At 42.3% G+C, this 21320-nt stretch overlaps 1 protein-coding gene across 4 annotated transcripts in view; it reads left to right on the top strand.

Moving 5' to 3' along the window:
- Positions 1–21320, top strand: part of SCUBE2 (signal peptide, CUB domain and EGF like domain containing 2) — a 94697-nt gene that overhangs the window by 54409 nt on the left and 18968 nt on the right. Inside the window, exons 11-17 of one of the 4 annotated variants that reach the window (XM_075567062.1) lie at positions 3036–3158; positions 4566–4682; positions 5324–5410; positions 7288–7392; positions 9727–9870; positions 10225–10428; positions 17750–17920. In XM_075567062.1, the coding sequence (XP_075423177.1) occupies positions 3036–3158; positions 4566–4682; positions 5324–5410; positions 7288–7392; positions 9727–9870; positions 10225–10428; positions 17750–17920 (951 nt within the window). The remainder of the gene's footprint in view (positions 1–3035; positions 3159–4565; positions 4683–5323; positions 5411–7287; positions 7393–9726; positions 9871–10224; positions 10429–17749; positions 17921–21320) is intronic. The other 3 variants (XM_075567063.1, XM_075567064.1, XM_075567065.1) reach the window with 3 other exon arrangements.

Below are 21320 nucleotides of genomic sequence, written 5' to 3'. Positions count from 1 at the left end.
CCCACCCAATCGCATATAGAGTGCATGTGAGGGGGGACCTATATGTTACCAGGTATGGTAATATACCTGTTAGGCTCACAGGAGGCCTGAGCCTCCGCCAGTGAGAGCCTGGGGTGAATCCTCTGGAATGATCTTATTTACAGCGCCTCCACCTGTGTAGGATTCTAGGAGTGTAGAATGTTCCCTACACAGGACCCACATACACAGTAAGCACATACACCGAAATATATATGAGAACAGTTTACTGTATATGAAACATAACCATAACATCACATCACATGTCGTCAACAGTACTTCAGTGTCGCCCTGTAACACTGCTCCTCATGAGGAATAACCCCACGCCATATACCAAAGTCCCAAGTGTCCCCAAAGTCCCCTCCCACCCAAGTGTGAGACAGCGCTGCCCATTAGATGAGATGAGGTTGGGCAGCGCTGCACCCGGGCAGATACCTGCCCGGGCACACGTCTGCACCCGGGTGTAAAGATCTTCGAAAAGGGTCTGACGCAGGAACAGGAATCCGCCTCCGCGTGAGGTGTCTCCCTCGTGGAGCGTCACACCCACAGAATGTCTCTTGCAGTAGAGCCTGTCTGAGCCCAGACGCAGGCCGCGATCACTGCGTGCAACTGGCACCGGTGATATCACTTAAAACTGTGTACTATGGAAAGCAAACCCCCCCTTCCACTGAAGGGGCCTTTCCTGAAACTGTCAACTAACTGCTGTGCTGCACTGCAAAGCAACACTGTCTCTTCTTGTCAGAGCACACAGCACTTGCAGCTGTGTCCCTGACTAGACTCACACTCAGCTAAGGGCAGGGTCCCTACCTAAGGGGCTGTCCCTATGAACTTACCCACTAACCTAGTGGGGAGTGGGGCCTACCTGTGCCTGGGGTATTCTCTGTGGCCTAGTACAGCAGAGCACTGCTCTCTGTACACTACCTTCCCCAATCTCTTCCTAGATCCAACTGCCACGCATGGTCTGTGTGCAACATTGTATCCTTCTCCAGCAGGAGAAGCTACCAGCCCTATTTGCTGTCTGGCTGCATGTGATCTGGGTGAAAGGGCAGTTCCCAGAGGCTGCTGGGAGTTGTAGTCCCTTAGGGGCCTCTTTGACATTAGGGCCGCGTGTGCTATGGGTACTGCGCACGCGCAACAATGTAATGGTCGCCGTTAGCTCTCCGTGCGCCTGCACTACCTGTAATGGCCGCCGCAATGCCTCCCTGCGCCTGCGTGAACTATTGGGGCTCGCTGCGCCGCGCGCGCTCGTCCGCCCCTCTCCTACTTGTACTAAGATGGCTGCCGCGGCTCTCTGCACAAGCGCAACCCTTCGTGCATGCGCGAGCATCCCCAACGTGGTGACGCCAAGCAAGATGGTGGCACCAACCGGGAGAAGTCGCAGTTCCCTTCCCCCACTGGCACAGGGGTAAGGCAGGGGGCAAGGGAAGATCAGGGGAACCGGGAGTGACCCCTTACACACATTATATATATATATATATATATATATTATATATAATGTGGTGGGTGTTGGAGTTAGAGCGTGCTGGGAATGTGTGTGTTAATTGAAGTAATGAAGTACTGTATTGGCATAACCAAATTGTGGACATTCGTGGTATAACATCTAACCCTGTTTTTGAAGGATTTTCCTGTTGGCCTAATAAAAAAAAAAGTCCCAACGTCAAAAATATGAATATCTAATGCCATGTCATTTCTCGGTGACACATTCGCCGTGTAGACACATATGCATAGATGCCAACTTGATTGATGATTTCTTGGGCACCTTGTATGAGGAAGTCTAGATTCGGTTTATGAAAGTGCCATTTATTACAGCAGTAACATGGAACAGGAGTGAACTATTCATGTATCCTATTGCTAGTTGATATTCAGTCCTCCATGCAATTCTCAGAATAATATTTTAAAAGCTGTGATTTTTTTTCTTCTTCTAAGTTTGGAATATTTGGGGACATTTCTGCATTAATTCTTTGCCGTATTTCTGTGGCCCCCGAACAGCTTCTGCATTTTAATTTCGGTTGAGTCGCAGAATTCTACGGGGATTGTAAATTATTTTTGCACATCGCTGTGTATGCTTCCTGGTAAAATATATTTTAAATAAGTGAGATATTCTTCGACCTCGTGTCATTTTCTATATTTTACATGCTGAAGTCGCCTGAAGAAAAGACTCGCCTTCATATTTCCACATGATGGTTTCTTTTTACATAAGTAGTTTCTGTGTCAGGCTTATAATACTAGACTTCCGCCCTCTCCATAGCACAGCTGATTTCATTCAGAACCCTCAGCCTACACAGAGGTGGATTTCCCATTAGGCCAAATAGGCCCGTGCCTTTTGCCGACCCCATACACAGAGGCTGCACTCTCGGGCCTGATGGGAAGTTCGTTACCCGCTGCCGTCTCCGCCTTCCTGCTGCCTCCTTTCTGCAGCATCAAATGACGTCACGTTGCAATGGCAATGAGACGCCGTGTGACGTCGCGTCGGTGACGTTCCCGCAGCATCATTTGACACTGTGATTTCGAAGAGGACGGAGAGCGGCAGCACGGGGGAGGCGGCACCAGGTAAGTGCCATGGGGCGGCGGATCTGGAAATCCGCCGCTGAGCCTACATCTGCGTCGCACCAAAGTCAGCAGCCAAAGTCAGCTGTTTGCTGCTGTTCACTGGTATTACAGCTGCTTTGTTAACCTTCCTAGACACACCAAACTTCTCACCCCCCACCCCACCCCCCCATACCCTGCATTTCCACTTACCCTTCCTCATGGATTGTAAGCTCCTTGGGGCAAGATCTTCCTTATCCACTGTAACAATGTATGTTCATGTTTATTATTTTAGATTTTTTTCGTCCTCCTACCCTATTGTACTTCGCTATGGTATATGTTGGCGCATTATAAATAAATGAGGATTATAATAATAAACTTTGCATGGAATGAAACTGAACTCCGCTGCTGCCAGAGCACACGAGAGCATGAGAGTATTTAACAAATGTCAATCATTTCATCCTTTTTTTTTTTTTATCTATTCTTTTTCACAGACATTAATGAATGTAGCATCAACAATGGAGGCTGTGAACAGATGTGCGTGAATGCTCTCGGGGTCTTTCATTGCCAGTGTCACTCACGCTACAGGTTACACTGGAACAAAAAGGACTGCGTTGGTAAGATAACTCCGACTATATGGTGACTCCCATAACACTCTAAATGAGTTATAATCCCATCGATGTTGCCGGAACCTGCAGATCTTTGAGTTCCTTGTTGATATAATGTGTTACAGGCCTCTCCAGCACCCAATGGATTAATCAATGAGCATGGATAATTATCACAATTATATGTTGACTTACCTTATTATACGCATTGAAAACCTTGTTGTTAATACTGGTGAAAAACAGGAGATACTTTGTGGGCATTTGCTACTTTTTTTTCTTCTTTTTCTTTTATGCGCTTCTTTTAAAAAAAAATACCCTGCACGCTATTATATTGCAAACAGCCTTACAATGCATGCCTTGGTGATTTGCATGACTGTAACCCTGTATGGACTGCTTATGTGTGGGGGTGCATGGTCATGTTGGAAAAAGGTGGATAGATTCACATCCGTATTAATCCTTGATGTGCACAGCTTGGAATATCTGATACTGCTTGATTGCTGTACCCTGGTAACAGCTGCATGCATGGTACCGATGTTAAGGTTGCCAATTCATGGTGGATGTATTCCTGCAGGTTTAAGTGACATTACTTTAGGCTTTTTCACACTAAAATAATTTTTTTTGCAAGCCCAAATGGCCCCCCAGTCAGAGTTTTGGGAACCAAACATCTGCTGTACACAGTTGGGGTGGTAGCCAGATATCAACAGTTTAAAAAAAGCCAACAAAATCCATGGCTATCATCAAAAGTAACGTAAAACAATTCATCAATGAAGGGGCTTCCGGACTGAAGCACAATGAGTGTGTGGGGCTGTTTTTAGACACTCTGTATACTGCACACACTGGAGTTCTTACAAATACATTTGCTGGGGCTTACGGCTTCAATCATTTCAAGGTTTAATATTCAAACACTTCGGAAAAGCCCATTCACCATGTAACATTTCCAAACACATTAAATACAGTTGTATTCTGGAGGTGTCTAAGTGAAACGTTCTCATAACTGAATGGGTCTCAGAAAGAGATTATTTGAAAATGTTCCTACATTTCTTCAACTAACATAACAATATTCTGGACAGCTGATCTCCCCCCATTCTGGAAGGCTCATCCAATGCGAATATGTGTGTGATCTTTTCACTTTGAGAGAGCTACAGACTGTTCCACACACTGCAAATGTCAAAGCAAGTCACGGTACAAGGACTCCGCTACAGCAAACACCGTGACATTTCATACATTTTCTGGTCAATGTAGACCTCAGAAAACCCAAAAATGACAGCACAAGTCAGATCCACTCAGTGCTATGCAGTGCAGATGAATTTGTACTTCTTTAAGGCTCCCAGATGGTCCTGGAGGGTTGGCAACCATAACACATGTGCATGCCAGTGGTTTTTACTCTTGCCATTTGCCTTTGTGTTTTATTCTGTTTAGAAGTAGAGAGCCTCCTGCCGCGCATTGCGTCTCCAAAAGCCTTTCTGCGCTGTGTTAAGAATGGCGGAAATGAAAGGTGTCTCTTAGCCTGCCAATCCGATATCCATTCTGTTCCTGGTGAGTATAACATTTCAATATATATAGAAAACATACCATGGTTCCAACAGTCAGAAGGGATATGTTAAACACAACTGTAATCCGTTATTCATCATCATCATCATCATCATCATCATCATCATCATCATCATCATCATCATCATCATCATCATCATCATCATCATCACCACCTATTTTTAACGTAAATACAAGCCTCCACTTATGATGCAAAGTTATTCAGCACTGAAAGGTTTAGTAGAGCCATGAATTCGTCCAGAATTGTAGTAGTAGAAATATGGCAGCGCTGAGTACGACTCACTATTACGCGCATGCGCAAGATTCCACTCCTACCATAGAGGGGGGGGGGGAAACTGGTATCTCCTACCTACCTGCAGTGCAACTCCATAGAACACCTTCTGTTAACACCAGTTTGTTACATATCTCCCTTGGTATCAGGAATGCTTCTTGTAGACCTGGTTTGATTGCAGATAGTAATTTAATCATGCGTTTAACCATTTTTGCTGCCAGAGCGGACGGCAGTGCATTGGTTTGCACTGCAGACCCCAGTTGCATTGAAAGGATAGCGTCAACGTTTTAGACTGTTTGAGGGTTGTTCTGGGTGATTTTACATGCACTTAAGTGCCTTTTATTTCCTTTTGCAGGCCTGCCAGATGCCTTCACTATTACTTGTGGATCACCTGCCCTGTTGAAAACGAAACAGCTGAGAAACAACGAGTCCACTGGTGCAGGTAATGTGACTTCCAAGTGATTGTTTTGTCTTATTTGAAAAGAAAGCCAATGAGAACGTTTGCATATGAAAGAATAGCAGTGGTATTTGGGGTGTAGAAATATAGAATAGTGGCACTTCATACCCTTGCAAACTTTTTTTTAACCCATGCCCCCCCCTTCAAACCTGCTTCCCCAATCATTTTATTTGAAACGTGAAATATTGTAACTAAAAAAAAAATGAAGGCATTTGTAAATTTAGAAAAAAAGATATTTATTTTGACCTTCACATTTTTTTTAACATTAAACATACATTATTTGCTTAAATTGTTATCAATGTATGTATGTCTTGATTTATATAGCGCCATTAATGTACATAGCGCTTCACCGCAGTAATACACGTGCCAATCATATAAATAACAAATAATATAAATAACACATAAAGGGGAGAAGACATAAAAGTAACATTTAGGAAAAGGAGTCCCTGCTCCGAAGAGCTTACAATCTAATTGCGACAATGTGACAGACCATGTGACCATTGAGGATGCTGCTGTTTTATGAGCATATTCATATGTTACAACTTCAATGTGTTGGAAAAATGTTCACATTTATTCCCAGACTTCTTTTTGTGCGCACTACAAACAATACTGTATTTGAAATAGACCAAGAAATCACCTTAAAATAGAATACAATGCAGTAGCGGGACAGTATGCCGCGTGACGGTTTCCACACACGAGAACTCTACAGCATAACTCGTATCTAAGGAAAGATAAAGGAAAGATAATAGGTGCATTACTGCGCGTCAGGGGATGAGGCAATAAGCTGCGTACTTTCTATAGTAAGAAAGCAATAGGTAGAATTGTTATATATTTTTTAAATTTTCAAATAAAAAAAAAATGATATTGTAATAGCGAATATGTTTTTTCAAACTACACACTCCTCCCCTGAAATCCGGATGCGCCCTCCTGGGGAGGCGCGCCCTCCTGGGGAGGCGCACCCGACCGGTTGGGGATCATCGCGCTGGTATTATCACACTTCCAGCACTGCCTAAATGAGAGTAACACGATCAATTCCAGTGTCTCAGAGCTAGCTGCAACTAACTACAGACTCAAAAGGATCAATACAGTGCGAGGGCACGAACGCAAAATTATTCATTTTGGTACCGACCAGTGACAAACAAAATTGCAAAGTCCTCCTGGGCCCGAATGCTAAAAGGAGGCACTCGGGGAATTTTCTGTTTAGATTAATGTTAAAGGAGCAATCCCAGCAATATACTACATGTGTTTTTTTTTTTTTTTTTTAAATAAATCAGTTCTGTGGTATTAGATTATGTATGTGTATGTGGTTTTAGATTAGAATTCTTACTACCTTTTTTCATTTTAAAATTCAACTCCATGACATTTTAAATGAGTTTTAACATACTGAGCATCCTTTGATTTCTATAGCAGGCTTTAGCCCACCTCCCCAGCAGTGCAAGATCTTTGTAACACTTTCCTGTTTGTGATAATTGGTTGCTAATGTTCCCAGCAGTTTGAGCTGCAAACAGTAACAATAGATAATGTTCCCTTAGTAATATGAGAATACATTGTAGCTGCTGAGTTACACTGACTGAAAGATTGATTTGAAACTGAAAGCCAGCCATTTAGTGAACCTTGCGAAGCAGAATTGTGATAATCGATCAATGGGGAATGAATCAATCGGCAGCTTAAGTAATTCGTTTTTAATTAAGGTAATCAAAGGCTGCATATAGTAAAAGAAAAACTAATTATTTTATTTTTTTAAGTTGCTTGGACTGCCTGTTAAAGGGACACTAGCATTCTGATGGATACTGGCCACCTCTGCTTTCAAAGGTCTTTGCAATGCCAAGGAAAATAATTCTGTATTTATTTTTTTTATGTAGATGTTGCAACAATTAAGACAAGTTCAACATTTAAACTAAACGAAGGCACTTGCAGATTGAAAAACACCGAGGTGCTTCAAGAGCTCGTTCAGCAGAAAATATCAGGTACGACGAAGCCCAACACAATACTGCAGAACTCCGGGGGGACCACTTAGCATGTGAACGAGTTTGTAGTTACGGAGACGGATAGCGCCAACTATTCCATATCTGGTTTAAATATGTGTTATCTTATAAATACTGCACTCCTGGGGTCCAGTGTGTGTTGTCTTTTACAGGTGGCTCAGTTGAAGACCGAGCCACCTGTGCTGAAGCAGGGATATCCTGAAAAGCTGCCCTGTTGGTGGCGATTGGAGTTGGCCACCCCGACTTTAAATGCTGTGCTGCTGGACTCCTGCGCGTGTTATCCCTTGAACACTTTGTCATATTTCCCACAAATCCTTTTGCTGGTTATGATCGCTTTTATTGAAATCAACATGATCCCATTCATAATTTTTTTTATTTCAAACGTCCATATTTATGTCATGTCCATATCCTACAGTACCTTGAACACCACCCATGTGAATCCAGAGAGACGCACTGCTTATTGATGTTATTGCTGTCTGCTGGCGAGCCCTTTGATATGCAAGTTGTGCACAGAAGGGACAGTTATTGAAGATTATTCCAGCTTTCACCAGTAGACAAGCTGGCCCCCCAGTTTGGGACACTTTGCTGGCTGGATCAGCTTGAGTTGTCAGACAGAATCTCCTAACAGCCCCTCTCTCTATATTGGGCAGGGTTGGCAAAAACCTAGTGATATCAATGCGGCAAGTGAATCTTGTATTATGCCAGTGTTTCCCATTGAAAGAAATTGAATATATTCATTGATCAATATGTTGTAAAAAGGCAGCAAGACTTTGATAACATCCTTTTCTGGTCCGATTGCAACGTAAAAGAGAAAATAGTTTTTGAATTGCTGTCTTTAGTTTGGAATATATGGGTCTTGCCAGAAATCTAAATATATTTCTCTAAAGTTATGCATCTGTGAATGTGGCTGTATGTTGTAGTGTATGTAATGAAATAAGCGCACTCTCCCTGTTGGATTTAAGACCACCGGTATAATATAAATTCTCAATATTGTACTAATCCAAGTGTATGCAAAAAATGCTATATGCAAAGAACTGGTAACGTCTCAATGTCCCCTATAAAGGAAACTTCCTTCTTAGCATCGAGAACATATAGAAAAAAATGTGGGGAAACAAATCTCAATCTTAGTTATATAAAGATAGGAAGGTCGCCAGTCTTAGATAAATCAATATTGTATTGAAGCGTGCTTATACAAAAAAGTGACACAGTCAATAATGATATATAATAGGGTGACCATGCGCGAACAACTCACACCGATCGCACAAGGCAAGAGCCTATTGCGCATGCGCAGCCGGCAAGAGACTATCGCGCATGTGCCAGAACGGCTCTTGCTGGTTGCGCCTGCACAATCGGCTCTTGGCGGTAGCGCATTCGCGATCGGCACGTAAAGCCCGGGACATTTTGAAACTTTTTAAAGAGTCACCGCGACACAATCCCAATCCCAAAAACCAGGATAATCCCTGAAAAAACTGGTCACCCTAATATATAATGACACAGTACAAATATAGACGGGAAAAAACTTGCACAGCTAACACACACACCCGAAGAGACTCAACGTTTCGGGCAGTAACCCTTTTGTCAAGAGACTCTTTTTCCCCACGTTTTTTTCCCTCTGTATGTAGTAATGTCCCGCAGCTACTATTGTTGAGTTTATGAAAATAAGATAAACAAACATCCTCCCGGCGTGTTACATCTTTCAAGAGGTTGTTTTTATTTTATTTTTTAAAAGCATTTCAATACAAGAAAAATCCTCAAAAAGACGACTTTGAACAAGCACATGAATATCTCAGGCAGATGCTGGGTCGCACTCAGCATCAGTAGGGTCAAAGGTTAGAGCAGCAAAAAGCCGACCTAACTCGGTAACGCATAAATATATACTTGAGCTAGAAAAATGTACAACAGGGGCCATTTTTAAGAGGACCTACCACTTGTCTTTGATCAGTTTTTCACCAAAACAAAGAACACGAGAGAACGCTTCACAATAAAGGATATGAACGGGATGTGGAAGTTGAAAATAAAATAAATATCTGAAACTATTGAGTGTGATTTTGGAGTCTGCTTTCCCCAAACATCTAGTAAGCGACAAGGAAAATGCAAGGGCTGAAGCAAATGGAAGGGTAAACTTGGTGTGTGCGTCATGTTTAACTTTCCTCAAAAACCACATTCTTTCCTCAGCCACTCGTTCACGAAGAAAACTGTGATGAACAAAATGTGAAATTGCATTTGGAAGCGCTGATGCAGTTGTGTAAGAAACGGTTGCACACAATAACATGTTGAACAGCTCTGGCTTCTCTTTGATCTGATTTGTTCACACAGAAAAACAAAATCTTGTGTATGAGAGTTTCTGCTTCGTAAACATAACGTGCAAGAACAGAGCCAGTGGAAGGAAGACAGCTGCTGCCCGAGAGATCTTTGTAACGGCAGAGCTTGAGCTGGAAACCCACCGCAAGGAGGTGACAGGTTGGTTTGCAAACAGAGCAAAAAAAACAAACAAAAGAAATACAATCCTGCAATGGATTCTTAACAGCGCGTGTCTTCTTTCTAAGTCATTTCCTGCTTCACTTTCTTGCAAACAAGTATCTCCTGTTTTGTTACTTGCACTTGTTGGGTTGAAGACATTATGGAATCACATTTATTAGGCAATGGGGAAATCTACAGTATACAGTGTTTGCATATGTTGATGAATGTAAATGGAGCATAAAAAGCACTTATTGACCCCCTCCGGTAGCGAAAGGGTGAAGTGTCTCCCAGTGAGAATACGCGATGGTTAAATACGCCTTCGGGGTTTTTTGTTTTTTTTTGCCACCCTCTTAGAGTCGTGCAGTTTCAGTTGTGTGAGGAGAAAAGCAGAGAAAAGGCTTCGCAAGACAATCAGGACCTTGAGGAAGGCGATCAACAAAGAGCATTTTCACGTCCGCCTGTCCGGGAGAGACTTTGAAGTGGCTAAAAAGATGCCCAGGCTGTCGGATTCTCAGGACTCGTGTGGCACGGGGCAAATACGTGTGGACAGCAGATGTGGTAAGCAAAGGAACAACACGTATACAGTACCTGGGAACAGCGAATGGACAATGTACTTTTTTTTTTTAGCATGTTTTTGTATAGCGCTGTTAGTTTTACGTAGCGCTTTACAGTGACATTTTGCAGGCACAGGTCCCTGCCCCATGGAGCTTACAATCTATGTTTTTGGTGCCTGAGGCACAGGGAGATAAAGTGACTTTCCCAAGGTCGCAAGGAGCCGACACCGGGAATTGAACCAGGCTCCCCTGCTTCAAACTCTCAGTGCCAGTCAGTGTCTTTACTCACTGAGCCACTTGTATGTATGTATGTCTTTATTTATATAGCGCCATTAATGTACATAGCGCTTCACAGCAGTAATACACGTGGCAATCATATAAATAACAAGTAATACAAATAACACAATGGGAAGAAGGGCTTCAGACAAAAGTACCATTTAGGAAAAGGAGTCCCTGCTTCAAAGAGCGTACAATCTAATTGGTTGGTAGAAAGAACTTACAGAGACAGTAGGAGGGTGTTTTGGTAAGTGCGTCTGCAAGGGGCCAAGGTTTATGTATGAGGTGTTAATTATCAGCCATGGAGCTACTCATATGCTTCCTTAAGCAGTTGTGTTTAGAGGTGGGTCTTAAAGGTTGATTGAAAGGGTGCTAGTCGGGTATTGAGGGGAAGGGCATTCCAGAGGTGTGGGCAGTCAGTGAGAAGGGTTGAAGGCGGGAGAGGGCTTTAGATACAAAGGGGGTAGAGAAAAGACATCCTTGAGCAGAACGCAAGAGTCGTGATGGTGCATAGCGAGAAATTAGGGCTGAGATGTAAGGAGGGGCAGAAGAGTGTAAAGCTTTAAAAGAGAGGAGGAGAATTGAGTGTGTGATACGGGATTTTATAGGAAGCCAGGACAGTGATTTCAGCAGAGGAGACGCTGAGACAGATTTCGGAAATAGTAGAGTGATTCATTTAGGATAGATTATAGGGGAGAGAGGTGAGAAGGCAGGACAGTTTCTCCCTGCTGCTAAGGTAGTTGCATAAGGCGAAAAAACAGCACCCGATTGGACAGTTTAAGTAATGAGGGATGTAGCAGGGAAGGTTTGATAACATTTCCCACTAGGACTCTGTTAGTTTAATTCTAAAATAGGAAATGCAATAAAAAAAATCAATCTATAAATTAGCATCTATCTGCCTCTCGGTCTATCCATCCAATGTTCTGTTTGTCTGTCCAACCATCTGTCTATCTCATTTGTTTGACACAATCTGCTTTCAGTGTTTTAATGCTAGGTTTAACTCCTATAAGATGGTAGACATGTTCTGTATCTTCCCATCTGAAGTAATTCTAGTCTTTTGCCAGCTGTTAATGTCGGACACATGAGTTGCTGTTTCTTGAGTATATGGCGCCCGTAGTCCGACCTCACCGTGCTTCATCCAGTTGCGGATTTGGAAGCCGTCCCCAGGGTTGTATCCAGCTTCCCTGTGTTCATGTTCCAATCACTTACAGTACCTGCGGTCCCTCATATTTCCATGAATATTGAGGCAAAAAAAGAATTTCCCCTGACATCCGCTTTCTCCTTATCTCCCTTTACTCTTTTATCCTTCCTTAGTCTTACAATCCACGAATTGCTGGTCTTCTTTCAATTATATATCTGAGAGAAAGAAAAAAAAGTCTCAAAACACGTCTCCCCCCCCCCCCCCCCCCCCTGGACAAAAAGACACTAATTTAGTTTGACAAGCATTCTTAAAGCCTTTTTAGTTCTGAAAGGCAATTACACGCAGAATTTGCTGCACGTTTCAATAAGCCGTCATGCTTTTTAGGCCCCTCTTAAGATAACATCTGACCCATATCCCTGACACCTTGTACGTTCGAGTCATTTATCATCGTGCGGCCTTGACATATGACATAGGAATGAGGCCACGGAGGAAATATCTTTTTAAAAGCCGTGGCGAGAAATAGTAACAAAGCCAAGTCCACCAAACCGTACTCCGCTTACCGACCAACGTATAGTATTTTTCCAGCGTTGCGTTCAATCGCTCTTTAACTCCTTCAGTGCTAAAAAGGAGGACAGGACAATCCCATGTTGCAACATATACTGAAATTGTAATCACTTATGAACCTTCAGCACTATGTCACATCCTATGTAATTTTTACCGTTGCTTTTTAATTGATACTACTTGCTTTTCTTTAATGCTACGGTAGCTGGCAGAACATAACCAAATGAGAGAAAAATGAAATAAAAATGACATGCTAGCTGTGACCAAGGCTGAGTTATTAAGACGTCTTTGATATGCCCTGGAGTATTGTTTTTAACTCTGCATTTCTCCAGAGCTAATAATGCAACATTTTTTTTTTTTACTTAGTGGGACTAGCCCTTTAAAGGCTATTCTTTAAGTCTAAAGCAGGGGTGGCCAACTCCAGTACTCAAGGGCCACCAACAGGTCAGGTTTTAGGAATAGCCTTGCTTCAGCACAGGTGGCTCAATCATTGGCTCAGTCATAATAACTGATTGAACCACTCCTGCTGAAGCAGGGATATCCTGAACCTGACCTGTTGGTGGCCCTTGAGGACTGGAGTTGGCCACCCCTGGTCTAAAGATAGTAATGTAAGTGGAGTAGTTTGGGCTGTAAAGAACATAACAGAGGAAGGGGTTGGGCATGATAATCAAGATAAGAACCAGAAAATATTAAGTCTAAACAGAAATGAAATGCCACACATATACCATTTTTTATTCAAATGTTATTGTAAGTTTCCTGCCTTATACAAGATGTCAAAGCTCATTAAACACTGTAGATAACATACAATTCAGATTTAAAAATGACTTATACAGGAGACCCACGGAGACCCCCTCACTCCCATGCCTCCCCCCTTCCACTCCAGCCCCCCTCTCCCCTCTGTTTGTCTATCCCACCCTCACCCCGAAATAGAAAACCCTATTGGCCAACACCAAATTGAACCAACTGAAGTCATGCAGTCATGTGCCGATGACTATATTGTACCCATGTCTGTAAGTGTTGATGCCAATAAAAAGTTTGATACAAAAAAAATAAATGACTTACAGTATACATTGTAAATTGCCGTTAACCTGACATAACAATAGGGAGATTTAAAATAAAACAACAAGGTAAATAAACAATTAGAGAGGTTAATATCCAAGAGCGTTCAATGTACTATACAGGAGCACCGGAAAATTGACTAATAATCCCCTTTATTCTGTATCCACACAATGTTGATACGTTACATCATTCGGGTTAGGAGGAAACTTGGTATTTTCGACCCAATAGGTCAGTTCAAAACAAAAATCGCTAGACTTGATATTCAAGGCAATACGTTGGCGTTTCCATTTATTCCAATATATTCTACTCTTTCCCACCATTCTTCCATAGTTGGGATGGGAGGGTCGCGGTTCCACGTTCCAGCTAAGATATTGTTGGCGGGAAAAAAAATGAGATGCTTAATTAAGGTTTTCGTACACTATGTCGAGGGATACTTGCTCCAATTCACCAGCCTCCACCAGCATGAAAACCGCATTTCCCGGCTAAAATACCCGTGTAATATTTTTGATCTCTTTAAAGATCCTTTTCATAAACTACAGTAGTTAATTCTGGGGCAACTCCACCACATATGCAGACGCCACGTAAAGCTTATGAAGTGATTTAATGCCCTACTCTTGATAGGCTTTAGTTCAGGACATTTTAAGATTAAAGTCTACTTTGTGCAGTCCTATGCCTGCTAGGTACCTCGGCGGCACATATAAAGTCTAAGGATTGTGGGTGTATGCATGATCACACCTATTAGAGGTGTTATATTTTTCAACGCTTCTACATGTCCATCAAGTGGATCTAGAACATTTAAACCATGAACGAATAGCAAAAAAAACCTCAAAATTCCGGTATTCTTGTAAGAGGCACCCAAAACTGTGAATGAGGCTGTTTGGTTCCACAAATATCGAATGTTGAGAGTTTTCCTTGTTGAGTTGATAAACCTTGTGATTTCAGTACGTGGTTATAGGAGGCGTTACTAGACACACATATAATCTGTTGGGTTTTGTGTCTGTGACTGTCATTATTTACCCATTTTATTGCATTAAAACAATTAAATCATATTCTTCATGCAGATGGCAACTGTTGCATCCACACGCTCATTTCAGGAGCATGATACAGAGCCGCTTGCAGTGCCTGGAATTCCCTGTGGAAAGGGTTGAGAACCATTGCAATATACTGAAGAGATGAAGGCATAAATCCTCAGGGCACCTAATGTTTTAGAGTGATTATAAGCCTGTGAACTGTTTAAAATAAATAAACTTCACTGACACCATAGGAACCAATTTGTGGTTCCTGCTTGACAAAGATGAGGCGGTGTCCTTAAGAAATCTGCTAGGTGGTGGAGTGCTGACCTTTTTTATTAAGTTCATTTTCGGCAACTGGGATACCATAGTGTTTGTCTGTGGCGTCAAATACTTAAAGGCTACAATGTTGAAAAGAGGTGAAGAGCTTTTAAATGTCTTTGTAACCATTAATCCAGGCACCCTATGAGCCCATTTTTGCATTACAAAAGCTCTCCCGTATTTAAACAAAACAGCTGCGTGAGATTTAAGAATGGGTTTGTAATGGTCATTGGAGACTTACAAAGACTTTCACTATGATGATGAAGTCTACTAAAAGGCAATCTTTTTTTTTTTTCTTGTGGGACTGAAGAAGAATAAGCAAGTTGGCAAAGAGGAAAGAAATCTGAATTCTGGATTTGATTTAATGTCTCACTTCAAAAGGGGTCTGAAGTGCATCGCTTTGCATAATGCTTCCGGCCCCTCTGACTGTTGTTCGGACAGTGATCCAAAGAATGATCGGATGGTCCTGGGTTACAAAAATGATATTTAGTGAAACAATTCTAATTTCAGCAAGTGAAAGTCAGAAAGTTCTGTGGGTGTTTTGATAAATTGAATGAGTGAGATTCAGTTTAGAGTCGTGGTTTCCAACCTTTTTTTTTTTTTTGGTTAAGGAACCTGTGGCAGGGCGGCCTCCTGGTAGGGTCAGAAAGATGCCAAACAGTGGGTTAAGCTATAACTGCAGTGGTTTATTCTGTACCATAACCACCAAACATTAGGCACACGGTCCCTTTAAGAAAACCAAACCATAAAATAAAACCCTACTCCCCTTGCGAGACTAACTACATCGCAGGTCCCCATCTACCTGTCTTGCCAGCTAAGCCAGATACCAGCCCCAAAACACACAACACAATACTATGCAAATGTCAGATGAAAATATAAAGTCCTTATCTGCCAGTTGCTGGGGAACCCCTTCCCGGGTCTCCAGGTAATTCGCTCAGCAGGATTGGAACGCTGTTTCCTTGTACATCGGCTCAATCCAGCAGCTTGTTGTCCCTTGTGTAAATTCTCTTTCTGGGGTGAGTCCCAGTTGGTCCCAGCAGACCCTGCTCCCTGCAGGTTTGGGGAATCAGAGCAACCAGGGTCCCTCCTGGTTTGGAAAAGTTTCTCCCTGGGGAAAAACAATCTCCATGTCTCTGGCAGCTTCCTGCCTTTTAAACCTCCTGTTCATTCAGGAGTGCTGGCTTATTTGGCTGCACCAGAAGCTAGCCTCTCCAGGAGGAAAGCATACAGAGATAGTGACTCCATCACAGAATCCTATAATTATATTGTGAAATTATGATGAACTCCAACCCTCTCTAATAGCGCGCCTGAGATCAGATGCATTGTAAGGAACCCCAACCCTCTCTAATAGCGCGCCTGAGATTAGATGCATTGTGAGGAACCCCAACCCTCTCTAATAGCGCGCCTGAGATCATATGTATTGTACATTCTTCTGCATTTGGTACCATTTTCAAATGACCTGAAAATTGCAGGGAACCTTTTAGGGATTCCCGGGGAACCCACAGGTTCCTGAGAATCCTTGTTGAAAATAAATAAATAGTTTAGAGTGTGATGTGAATATTTCTGTCTTGTAAGAGAAATTACATGTAAACCACAATATAGTCCTTCATCAGCGGCAGATTTTTCCGCCGCCCCAAGGAACTTAGCTGTGGCAGCCGCCTCCTTGCTGCCGCCCTCCACCTCCTGAACCGCCGCGTTGCCATGGCAACGAGACGCCATGTGACATCACGCTGATGACGTCTCTGGCGTCATTTGACACTGCGATTCGAAAGGAGAAGGAGGGCGGCAGCAAGGAGGTGGCAGCTACAGCTAAGTGCCTTCCCATTAGGCCGGATTGACCCGAGAGCACAGCAAATGTATATGGAGGCGGACATTTTTGGCGCCCCAAAATTTTGCCGCCTTAGGTCTGGACCTAATTGGAAATCCGCCACTGTCCATCGGTTTTTGTTACATAGTGTGGTAGTTCTTTGGGAGATTTGGTGGCCTCTTTCCCTGTTGACTGTACACATGTACTGTATTACACCGTTAAGTGGAGGCTCATTTTGGGAGACCTGCAGAGCAGGGGGTCCATGAAGATCGGTATCATCATCCATGAGGACCGTCAGAATGGTCTTTCCCCACATGCTAAGGAAATGTTCATCAGTAGTGCGCTACAGGGCGCAATAGGCTGCGCTTATAGTGACAGCGACGCGACGTCGCGGCAAAACAAATGTATTGCCACCGTCACGTGCGCTTATAGTAGAAGCGGCGTGGCCGCAGTCGCTGGAAGTCAAGTCAATTTGATTTTTCCAGGGACTGCAGCGTGACGTCGCCGGCACTATAAGCGCAGCCTTAAGGCATAAGAATGGAAAACCCAACGTAATGTAATTCTGGATCATAATGTTATAGTTCGTTATGAATTAAAAAATACAATAAATTGGTTTCCTTATTTTGTAAATATTACTATTGATTGATTATTGAAAAGCATGAACAGTGTATGCAGAATTGCACATAGCTGAATTTTCTTTCACCCTTTTGAAATGGTTCAGTCTTGGGTAGAATTGGATAATATGTAAAAAATAATGTAAAACCTATTTCTGAGATTGTTCTGATCCCCCTTATTCACTGCAAATGTAGAACTGCTCCCGCATTATTTCCATAGTTGGTATCAGCATCTTACAAGCCTATAATAAGAACAATATGTATTGTACATTGTGTGATATATCTCATTGTGCGTATCATAGTCCGGCTTTAGGGTCTACATTGGTCAAGATTTCATCAATCACATCATAATGCATGAAAAAACCGCAGATAGACATGGTACAGAAGGTGTTACGTGGCTGAGTGTTTCACTTTATTGCAATTCCACTATATATGTTATCATGTTGGACTGACATGTACCACCAACCTGCGCTGTAGGTAAAACCATAGCATGTCACCTGCATTAACGGCTGCAGTTGTCTCTTTTTATCTCTTAGTTAGCTGCAATGCTGGGACTTACTACGACGGAGAAAAGGAGCAATGTGTTTTATGCCCAAATGGAACGTATCAAAATGAGGAAGGGCAGATAACCTGTGAAATTTGCCCAAGTCCTGAGAACCGAGACAGCCAAAAGAACGCAGGGGCTCGGGATATATCACAATGTGGAGGTAATATCATCACCACATCATCAGTCAGAATCAGACGCAGACAGCTGTCCATGAATTAGAGCATCAAGGGCAACAATAATCTATTAAAGGCAATATGACAGGTACTGAGGGGCTGATTTAGCATTCGTTAAAACGACATACCATGGTTGGCATTGCCTTACAATTGAACATGGTGCAATTTAAAGCTGTACTTGGTATGACTTCACTCGTTCAACCAGGCTACATAGATTAGCGTCTTCCAAGCCACGAAAGCCGTTGAGCTGTGCCGTATATCACTTAATGCTGTCCAGCTGCTTCCAAACACCAAGTTTATGGTTGAAGGACAATGGAATAACTTCAGATAACATTCTAATCTTACTACAATGCTGATGAACCGATCTGAAAGATTAGTTTCTGAAAAGGTATTTCCTTAATATATATACAGTATGTATATATATATATATATATATCAGAACAAATAAATGCAGATCGGCTTGAGCAAGTAAGTATTGAAAGTGCATGTCTTAGAAACCATGGACAGGCACAGTACGGCATCAAATGCGTGTTTGAGCACACGATTGATGCTCATTACTTGCAAAGCACATTCCCACTCAACAACATATGTTGAACCGCAATAAAGTGAAAATCCTCAGCTACAAAATATCTGGGTCCGTCCACATGTCTCGTACAGGTACCATTTCCTAACATCACACTGCATTTGTACTGAGAGTATCTGTAGATTAAACAGTTGTATGATGTCATGTTTTAGAGCTCCGTTAGGCTACCCAAAGGAGACACTAACTTACGTTAGTGGTAATGCCGTGTTCACCAAAGCAAATGACGACGTTAACCCGGATTTTTTGTTTTACTCCTGTAAATAGCAAGGCGTTCTGAAAAACTGACCATAATCTAAAGTACAGATGCAACTGCCGGTTGTAGACCGCTTGCCAAGGAAAATCTGTGACCATCTCGCAGTAACTCCTGAGATGGTCCACAGCAAGCTGTAATGGCCCATCGGATTAACACAGCGGAGGTCCCTGTGTTTGAATGGGACTCACAGCCCGGTAGGATTCACACAGCGTGAGTCCCATTCAAATTCAGGAACTCCCACTGTGTTAAGCCAATGGGCCATTAGTCTGGCTGCAGGAATCTCGCAGCGTGCTGCAGGAATGTCGCAGCGTGGAATGGGTTTAAGTGCCGAATTCTCGTTGCAAGCAGTCTACAACCGGCACTGGCAGCTGTACATGCAAATTAGCTTTTATATCCTAAAATATATTCATCCCATACTCACCAAGCGCTGTTAATGTTAACGCGAGGAAATAACATCATGTTATTTAAGTCATACCTAAAACTAGCGTTACACCCATCAAGACCATGAGATAGTGCTAGATAGACAGTCTCTCTCTCCTGGGTGTGAATAAGGTGTTAACTCAGGGGAAATAATGTCTGTTCCTGTTTTAGGTACTGTCATGTCATTTGCTGGGACTTGGTGAATAAGTAATAATAATAATCTGGGCTGAGGGCTGTCATTGGAAACCTATGCGAGGCATGATAACTACATAAAGTTCAATCACACACAGTCACTCAGGTGAATTTCTTGGGGTCCTCTGAATACGAAGTGTTTGCCAACAGAGTGTTTTCTTTCCCCTTAACCCACCCTGTCTTTATCAAAGAGCCAATAAAGATAAGGGGAGGTGGGAAGATTGGCTCTGGCTGTACAAACACAGTGACATCTTGCTAAAGGGAGCAGCCAGAGGAAATCACATCCCGCCCAAGTCTAACTTTGAAAAATAAATAAAAAATAACTATAGGTGTCATATTTACATAAAAAAAATAATAATGTATCAATTACCCAGATGTCACTGGAAATTGTTCACTTTGGTCCTAGGAGTGACTGCCCCTTTAAGTGTTTATTGTCTTGGTTGTTTATTGATCCCTACAGAATCGGGCAGTTCCTAAAATTGCCCTAAAAGACTGTCATAGCAGAATGGGACTGAGTTTTGGAGTAGCTGGCTAATTTAATACTAAAAGTATAATTTTCAACCGGCTTGAAACGCAGAAAGAGAACTTACACCTTTTGTAACTCATTCAGAAATGGTGTTTAGAACAGGACTGTATATGTGGGTCAAATATATCCCTAGAGATCCAAAATACTGGCACAGCACAAGGGATTATCACATAAAAGTGGTTAATTGGGTCAGTGTTGCAACAATGTCCCCACCCCTTTCCTGTTCACTGAGAACTCCTACTTCCTTTGGGGTATTTAAATGTGTGGCTCCCAGCAGGCATGCCACAGCTGAAGAAGGTCCCCCTGGGCACGGAAACGTCGGGCATATGTGTGCATTTTGGACCGAATAAACCACTTTTATGTGATAATCCCTTGTGCTGTGCTGGTGTATTGGATACACCATGCAACACACTTGCCTCTGCTGAGGCCTTTTTTTCAGTGTGTGCTGTAATTCTGTATGTGTGTATGTATGTACTGTATGTATACACACACACACACACACACACACACACACACACACACACACACACATATAAAACAACAAAAAGCATGAACCTGCAACTAACTGAAAAAATAACACAAAGTTGCTTAAATCATTAATAATATAACATATAATGCTGACAAAATAAATAAATGAAAACTAAATGACGGTGCTGGGGACAAAAATATGAATACTAAAAAAAGAAAAAGAAAGTGTCCCACTAAAAGCACTCAAGCAAAGTAATTATAAAGAAATGTTTATTCAAGGACATGGATTACACAAAAAAAAATATCAAATTTAAAACAGTCCCCAAGGGATCCCTACAGCTGGAGAAAATACATAACATAGAAAAGCAATACTGAAATAATGAATATAAATGTAATAGACAAAATATTGCTACCTAGGAGAGGTTGTAAACTCCTAGAGTGTATGTAAAGACTGGCCGGTCACATTGAAAAAGCTGTGTGCTGTGAACTAAATGGCTGCTAAGTATGTTGAATGCCAATCCAGTACCACCTAGGTCACCGATAAAGAAAGGTAAGTCTTTTAAGGGGCTCCCAGAGGAAGCAAAGGGTGCGAAACACTGCGTTGGGGTTGTTGTGTGTTTGCACTCCCCTAGGATCCCCTCAATCTGCTGTGGACTCTTGTGGCCATTACCTTTTGCCATTCAGGCTATCCTAGGATCCTACAACAAGGACTTACTTTTTAATGGTGATCTGCAAGTATATACTGGTACAGTGCTTATGCATTTCAATAGTGGTTATTTCATGCATTTACCTTTCTTTATCGGTGACCTAGGTGGTACTGGATTGGCATTCAACATACTTAGCAGCCATTTAGTTCACAGCACACAGCTTTTTCAATGTGACCGGCCAGTCTTTACATACACTCTAGGAGTTTACAACCTCTCCTAGGTAGCAATATTTTGTCTA

This window comes from Ascaphus truei, chromosome 12 (genome assembly GCF_040206685.1).
Source record: "Ascaphus truei isolate aAscTru1 chromosome 12, aAscTru1.hap1, whole genome shotgun sequence".
Lineage (NCBI taxonomy): Eukaryota > Metazoa > Chordata > Amphibia > Anura > Ascaphidae > Ascaphus > Ascaphus truei.
The sequence above is the reverse complement of the archived record's forward strand: the minus strand, read 5'-3'. Positions and strand labels throughout refer to the sequence as shown.